Below are 8147 nucleotides of genomic sequence, written 5' to 3' on the forward strand. Positions count from 1 at the left end.
CTGAATCCCTCCAGTGGAATTATAAACCCCTTGGAAGGATATCTGAATCCCTCCAGTGGAATTATAAACCCCTTGGAAGGACATCTGAATCCCTCCAGTGGAATGTAAATCACCCTCCGTAAAGTTTTGAATTGTAAAAAGCATTTTTTCTAACCCCTCCAGTGAAAATGAATTCCCTCCGGTGGTCTCCAGTGGAGTCAAAATCTTACTACGAACTTCCGTGACTCACAAAATTCTACAGTAAACTAATAAGTTGTTTAGGAACAGGTTGAGAAAATGAAAATTAACTCGAAAATAAGTAATCTTATTCAATTATTAGTTTCCTTAATCTCTCTTTAATCACAAAGATTTTCTTGAATTTTTATTAAAAAGACGACATTTGAAGAATTGTAAGAAATCTACGAACAAATTCATAGAAAATAAGAAATTCAACATAATGATGTAAAACGAAATAATTAATTCTAACTTCGATTTATTGACAAACTTATTTTGAGAAATATGTTCCTAAACATCTAATTAGCTTACCAAAAAAATTTTACTATATTTTTCGTCGTCGTTATTTAAAAATAAAAAAAAAATTCTGGAAACGTACCCACCAAAATTCATGATTTTGAACGTCAACTTAAACTCAGGAATTATACATTGCGGAAACGTTTTATGTGTTTCAAATGAATCCTAAAGAATTTGTCCACAACACTGCATGCTCAGTTTTACTACCTTACATAGCCGGTCTGTCCCTCTAAGAATTGATGTTGACACCAATTTTATTTCCATCTGATCTATTTGAGAAAAAACTAAACAAATTTAAAACTCTTCGCCTGTGCTACCCCATGGGCTCTGCAGAGCCTAGATAATCCGCAAGAGAACAATAATTTCTTATTATTCAATAATTATGTTATAATTTCTTTAAAATCTAGTTAGAACTTAAATTTTTTTAGTTATTTCGATATTTTTGACTAATTCAACTATTTTTTTTCCTCAGGGAGAACGAAATAGAGAAATGGGGACTCTATCAACATTTTTCTAATCTTCTCATCATAGGATCTAGACCAAAATATTAATATAAAGGTAAGCATTTTGTATTAATTTTTATGATATATTTGCGACATTTTATAGATTTTATTGAAATTCTCGCTGTTTATGTTTATATCACTACATAAAGACGACTTTTCTATTAACGTTTTTATTTCTACAAAACGTTTTTCAAGTTACAAGTTACAAGTCAACAACGGAATCTGTTAATCTCTTTGTTTCCATGTTTACATATATCCACAGGCTTGTTCGAAATCCGAAATTGAAATTGAAAGTCGTCTGTACCCAGCTGGAAAATTTCTCTCGATCGGAATTCCGATTTCTGACTTGAGGAATTCCGGCGTAGGAATGAAATCGCTCCGATTTTCCATTCCGATCTGTTCCGATCGTACATGAAGCGGAGATCGATAGCGCAAACAGGTCGGATGAACCGATCGGTCTAACGATCGGTAGACCGACACCTGTAGAGAAAAAGGACAAGTTTTATGTGGCAGTTTTGAAACTCCCATGAACGGATGATTTAAAGTCCTCCCCCCCCCNAATGACTGAATTGTTGACTGTTTTGAGGGTTGAAGTTGAAGATTGATGATTAATGCTAATCAGCTAAATCATGGAAAATTCTTTATTATTATACATAAAGAGCATTCCATGACTTAAAAAATTTCGCAATTGTTATAAAGGTCATGCAGATCTCATCATGTAGAAACTTTCTGAACAAATTGAGCAGCGTGCTTACACCTTGAAGAAATGAATTAAACTGGCTAAGATTTGACAAATGAGCGCGCTTTTCAGCGGGCCCTCGTTTTTTATCATCCTTTTTGATTTCATATCGGAAGAAACAGTTTGTCTTTTCATCCTCAAAGTTCTTCAGACGGACTGATAAATTAGTTTTGATCCGACGATGGAGTCAAACTCCGACAGCAAACAATTGCGGACTAAAAAAAGACAGCTTTTAATCATCCGATGCCGGAGCTCCACAAAAAGACATTTGCGGATGAAAAAAAGAGTTCCGATCACAGTAGAAAATAAGAAAACGGTGGAAAGAAAAAATAATTTTCTTAATTTAATTTAATTTAATATTGCTTTGAGAAATACGATGACTACTGTATGAAAAAATTTTCCTTAAAGTCACAGTTCTTTACTAATTTCCATAAAAAAATTTTGAAATTTTAAATTATGTTTAATCTAAGAAAAATATGAACAATAACTTTTTTAGTTTGAGTAGTTGACTGGAGCACTGAGGAAGCCCAAGCTACATAAGTGGTCGGGATTCAGCCAGTTTGTACAAGAATCTCTACACAGTTACCCTCCATGCAAAGAGGGTAATGCTCAATTCACAATTGTACCCTCGAAATCTTTATCTGATCAATACTATGGAAGACATTGACGTTTTTATCACTTTTGTAAGAAAACAACTTAAAACACTCTTCAATAAATCTTACTTTTTCTTCGGTCAGTGTATTACTGGAGTACGCATCGAGAACTCACTTTAGAGTGTCTAATTCATACTTAATCAGAGAAAGCTTTTAATGGTACCAGTGATTTGGACATTTCCATTTGCCATCTTTGCCCTAAGGGTTGCTTGAAATTATGCTTACCTTTTTTACATTTTTGAAACGGATGATATTATTCCACGAAGTTACGTCTTTCATAGAAACCTGTAACAAATCTAGACGCTACTTCTCTAACGATTACTTAACTCAAAGTCTAATGAGATTCCCTTTAACTAAATCTCTAGCCAAAACTCAAGGCTCTGTATACGTCCGTTCTAATCAACTAATGATATTCAACTACTTTATTTATAAACAGGTAAAATGAACTGACCGGGCTAGCCCGGCTGGGTCAACGTACAAAATAGTTAAGAGAATAATATTATTAATACAGATAATGAATTAGAATTGCACATCATGGTAGAATATACTTCAAACCTACTTACCTATCCCGTGTATATTGAATCTTCTCGTATACCTTACCAATCCTTGATCAAATTATGGAGGAAAAAGTAGTTAAAATAAAATTTAAAAAATAGAAGCTTTATTAGGCTTTGCACCAGTATCAAATCATAAATACTATTTCATGTCGTTTTGTCTTTATGGATGAATAATGGAAATATAAAAATTTATTATAGCATTTGACCTTGTTAGCTTTAACTGTCCATTGGTTGGGAGACGACATTTCCCGTACATTGGAGCCCATCGAGAGTAAGAACTACCATTGGTCTAAAGTGTGAATGCTCCTCAAATATGGCATTCATGAAATGTAGTCATTAAATTGAAACCGTGGATTTAAGAATTAGCACAAATAAACGGTGCCTTATTTCTCAGTTTTTGTAGACCTTAAAGTCAGAATATGAAAACAAATTGAAAAAATAGTTTTTACACAAGAAGACAAGAAAACTCGAGAAATGTCCCAAACAGCATTAAAAAGAAATTAATTTTTCATTTTGAAAACAAGATGTTACGGTGAGGACAACTTGACTTGGTGATTATTACATAGTCACAGATGAGTGGGTAGCAAGGTTTTTATTCAGGTTGATAACTCTGGACACGCTCAAATGTACGCGGGAAATGTCGTCTTCACTGCAATCCGGACACTCAAAATCCCCACGACGTAACTGTCTATTGGCAGCAGCTGAAGTGACAAAGTTGCTGGTGAGAGAGAAGAAGTATTTTCTCCGCTTGTCAGCTGTAAAAAAATTGTCACTTAATCCTTCGCCAATATTCATGGTCCGTCATACAGTGGTAGGCAATTATACCAATACAATGAAGACGACTTTCGAAATCAATTTTGATTTAAATTATGCTGTTAGCATGGATACACAGAATCATAGAAGTAGAGAAATTTATTATTCAAAAAAGCTTCTCTTTGATTGCATGTAAACTTGTAATTTAAAAAAAGCTTGTTAAAAATAAAACTTAATTAAAAAGTCGTCTTTATTGTAGTGACATAATCGCTTACCACCGTATGAGGATTTCAAGTGTCATTGCAATGATTCCGATTCCGATTTCCCGTAAATTGGAGCGCATCCCGAGTATTTAACTTTGATAAACAACCTTGGCGGGTACCAAGATTTGTCCGCCTTAAGTTTTCTCTTTTTGAAGACGACATTATAAAACATTGACGATAAAGTCATCGTTAATAATGTTAAATTATATTACTGTCAAACATTAACAAGAGATCATAATCAAATATTTCTAATTCACACAGCAATTTAAATAAATAGTTTAGGCATTTTAAATTATAAATTACAAAGAATAAACCTCCATGGAAGCTATGGCTGCACTGCAGCAGGCCTGGATACAGGGGTGAGCCCGTGCAGGTGAGCCTCTCATAGATCAGCAGGCTCACCCCCTGAAAAATTCTCCCCAGTAAAGCATTTTGGAGAGCTACAGAAAATTGAGAGGATATTTTGAGTTGGCTCACCCATAGAAAATTCCTGTATCCCCAATATGTTGCAGAGAATTGCAAATCAAATATTAAAATAAAGACGACTATCACTCCTTGAAAAAAAATTAGTCAAGAAACTTAAAAACAAAGTGTTTTGACTTTTACTGCAACAATTAACAGAATTTGCACAATAACGTAAATTCGCATGGGGCTTTATTTTGCTCAACTTTTGTTGACGGAGACTTAATAAACAAATCTGCCAATTAAACATATTTCATTATTGTTTTGAAATCAACTTTGCTAAGATATAAATGCCTCGTAATGTTTTATATATTATTTTTCATGGTTTACTCAACATGTTTCTTGTTTGTTTGTTTTAAAATTTACCTTGAAACGACCGTTTTGCAGTACTTTTGATGCATATATGTGATCATAACTGTACTTCAGTACTGTTAATGCATATATGTGATCATAACTGTTCTGCAGTACTGTTTATGCATATAATTCCCCTTTCTCGCCTTAGAATTTCAATTTGCACCAAATGACCCGAAAACACGATAAAGTTCAGAAAAATTCAGAATTGACTGTTTCCTTTCTTTTCAAGGATTTACACCAATAATTATAAAATGTGACCCATAAAACTATGGAATAGAAATATTCAAATTTTGATTTTAAATGATAGTCCTGTGAACAATGAAACGTAAAAATATTGTGAAAATACTGAAAATCCGCCACTTTCGAAATAATAAAGATTCGTTTCTACATTTGAAGAAATAAAAAATATTTATAATTTCCACAGTTAAATCCATATATATATTAATTTGACTTCTAATCTATAAATCTTATAGCATAATAGTTTTCAGACATGTTTGTATTCCAACAAATAAACCTTTTTTATTTTAAATCAGAAATACATCATAAATTATATTTTTAACAGAGAAAAAATTGAAATTAGAAAAATCAGCAGTATTTTTTTAGAACAACTGAAAGATAGAAAAATATAGGAAGACAGGAAGACAGATAGATAAATAAATTGTTAAATTGTTAGACAGAAATATGGACAGAGAAAAAGATAGATAGACAGATGAATAAATAAATGGAAAGAGATATTATTTCACCCCCTCTCTCCAGGAAAGTAATCCCTAGGTTTGATCTTATATTTACCATATTCTATCTATCTATCTTATTCACCATACTTCTTATTATATGCAAATATAAATGTTGAAATCTGTTCCACAACATCAATCCTTAACCATCTATCTAGCTTATCTATCTATCTATCTAACTATCTACCTATCTATCTAACTATATATCTATCTATCTATCTATCTATCTTTTCTTAACCATCTATCTTTTCCATATATCATTATTAAATTTATATCTATCTATCTATATTTCTATCTATATATTTATCTAAATATTTACCTAGCCTTCCTAATTAACCCTGCTATACCTTTCCCATTTATTTATATATCTATCTATCTATACCTTATCCATTTTCATACAAATCTACCTTTATTTTCTTGACGATGTCATATATATAGTTTCTTCCTTAATTATATCTAAACTTTATCAATATGTTTCGCAACATGTCGTAAATAAGCTAAAAAGTCTACCGGGTAGTATTCATGCAAAGCTTTCAACTGGAATCCTCTCTCCTAGTTGAAGAACTCTCCATAATAAGACTAGTTGAGTCTTCTACGTTTATTGACAAGGATTCAGTGTAGCAAAAATAAAAGATTAGAATATCGTAAATCACAGAAAGATTTAGCAGTTAAATATCCAATAATTCCTTATTTGAATAAGGAAAATATAACATACTCAGCATTATAACTGTGACGAAGACTTTTTAAACAAAACATTACATTATTTAAAAGTTAACAAACCACGTTGGTCCACAGGATACTATAGCCCGGTTTCTTTGTCCGGTTCTAGCTATGATTTAGCTGCGACTTCCTAGCTTAGCTATGATTTTGTATTCGTTAGTCCAAAATCAGAGCAAGATCGAAGCTTATGTTAGATCTGAAGTCGGAGCTAAATATCAGCTGAACATCAGCTGATGGAAATCACATCTGAGGTTGGATTTAGCTTCGACTTCACAGCTAAATCACAGAAAATGGGAACAAACTATTCGCCATTTTTAGGTTTTCACATGATTTTGGGTACAAATAAGCAGACATTAAAACTACTAAAATTGCAAAACATGAAAATAGAGACCAGAAATAATATGCCAAGATGCATAGTTCAGAAAAATGAAAAGATTTTGTAAAAAACCTAAAAATAATATTTTTTTAAAAAAGATAATNTCCAGGGCCCAACAGGTTATATAGCATAAATATGTGAAGTACACCTGCAGTATGGAAACAGTACAACAAAATGGCCAATTTACACTTTTTTCTAGTAAATTCCTCTCTATATATTCTATTCTCTATGAATAAAATATATCAATTTCTGTTGTTGTTATTTATCTATATAATATATAATACATATATGTATATATATATAACTATATCTGATTTCTATCTTTTTTATTTATCATTCCATTTATCTTTTTCTCTGTCGTTTAATCATAGCTTCAAACTCATATCACCGATAGAATATATTTGTAAATAAGTAAGACAATAAATAAACTAGATATTGTAGAGGATAAAAGTATCTGAAATGGGATCATAAAATCCGTTCAGGAAGTGTTGCCGAACTATTTACTTCCTATATTATGAAGTGATGAATGTATTTCTAAATATAAAATATTTACTTCAATATTCCTATATTATGAAGTGATGAATGTACTTCTAAATATACGATATTTACTTCAATATTACTATATTAGAAGCAATGAATGTACTTCTAAATATACGATATTTACTTCAATATTACTATATTAGAAGCAATGAGTGTACTTCTAAATATACGATATTTACTTCAATATTTCTATATTAGAAGCAATGAATGTACTTCTAAATATACGATATTTACTTCAATATTTCTATATAAGAAGCAATGATGGTACTTCTAAATATACGATATTTACTTCAATATTTCTATATTAGAAGCAATCAATGTACTTATAAATATACAATATTTACTTCAATATTTATATATTAGAAGCAATGAATGTACTTCTAAATATACGATATTTACTTCAATATTTCTATATTTCAATGTACCTTCGGGCAAAAATTAGTGAAAAAATGTGCTTGATCAATTTTCGTAATAAATTATACAATTTAAGATAAAATTTGATTCAAGTATTTCGGAAATATATACGCTCCGCGGCATAATTTGTATGTTCTCGAGTAACTAGGGATATTTTGAGGTTAAAAGATTTAAGGTATTTTATTCTAATAGCATAGAATTCAGGCAGCTACCTACCCATCAATCCAGATATAGGTAATACTTATCTATCTCTCTATCTAACTATCTATCCTCATCTATTGGTAGAATTATCTATCTATCTAACTATCTATTGAATGACCCGTGCCTATAATCTAAATGTACTTAACGTTTAACATTCTTCCAGCTGACATATATACTTATTCAATACTTTACCAAATACATACTCAATAAGTTATTCATTGGAGACCCCAAAGTTTTCGTCGGAGCATACACTCACTGGAAATCTCCTGTTTCATTGTAGACCCCCATTTTTGGAGTTTCAAAATAAAATGGTGGGTCTTTGATGAACACCTTGACGTCTCCAATAAAACACAAGGGCCTCCGTCAAGGAG

At 31.5% G+C, this 8147-nt stretch overlaps 1 protein-coding gene across 2 annotated transcripts in view; it reads left to right on the forward strand.

The window, feature by feature from the left end:
• The window catches only part of LOC111711595 (liver carboxylesterase B-1), a 12143-nt gene extending 9659 nt beyond the window's left edge, over nt 1–2484 (forward strand). For both annotated transcript variants that reach the window (XM_023485993.1, XM_023485992.1), the window contains exons 5-6: nt 983–1068; nt 2249–2484. In XM_023485993.1, coding sequence (XP_023341761.1) covers nt 983–1061 — 79 coding nt within the window. In that variant the 3' untranslated portion in view covers nt 1062–1068; nt 2249–2484. The remainder of the gene's footprint in view (nt 1–982; nt 1069–2248) is intronic.
• Nucleotides 2485–8147: the final 5663 nt, after the last annotated feature.

This window comes from Eurytemora carolleeae, unplaced genomic scaffold (assembly GCF_000591075.1).
Source record: "Eurytemora carolleeae unplaced genomic scaffold, Eaff_2.0 scaffold184, whole genome shotgun sequence".
NCBI classification, from domain to species: Eukaryota; Metazoa; Arthropoda; class Copepoda; order Calanoida; family Temoridae; genus Eurytemora; species Eurytemora carolleeae.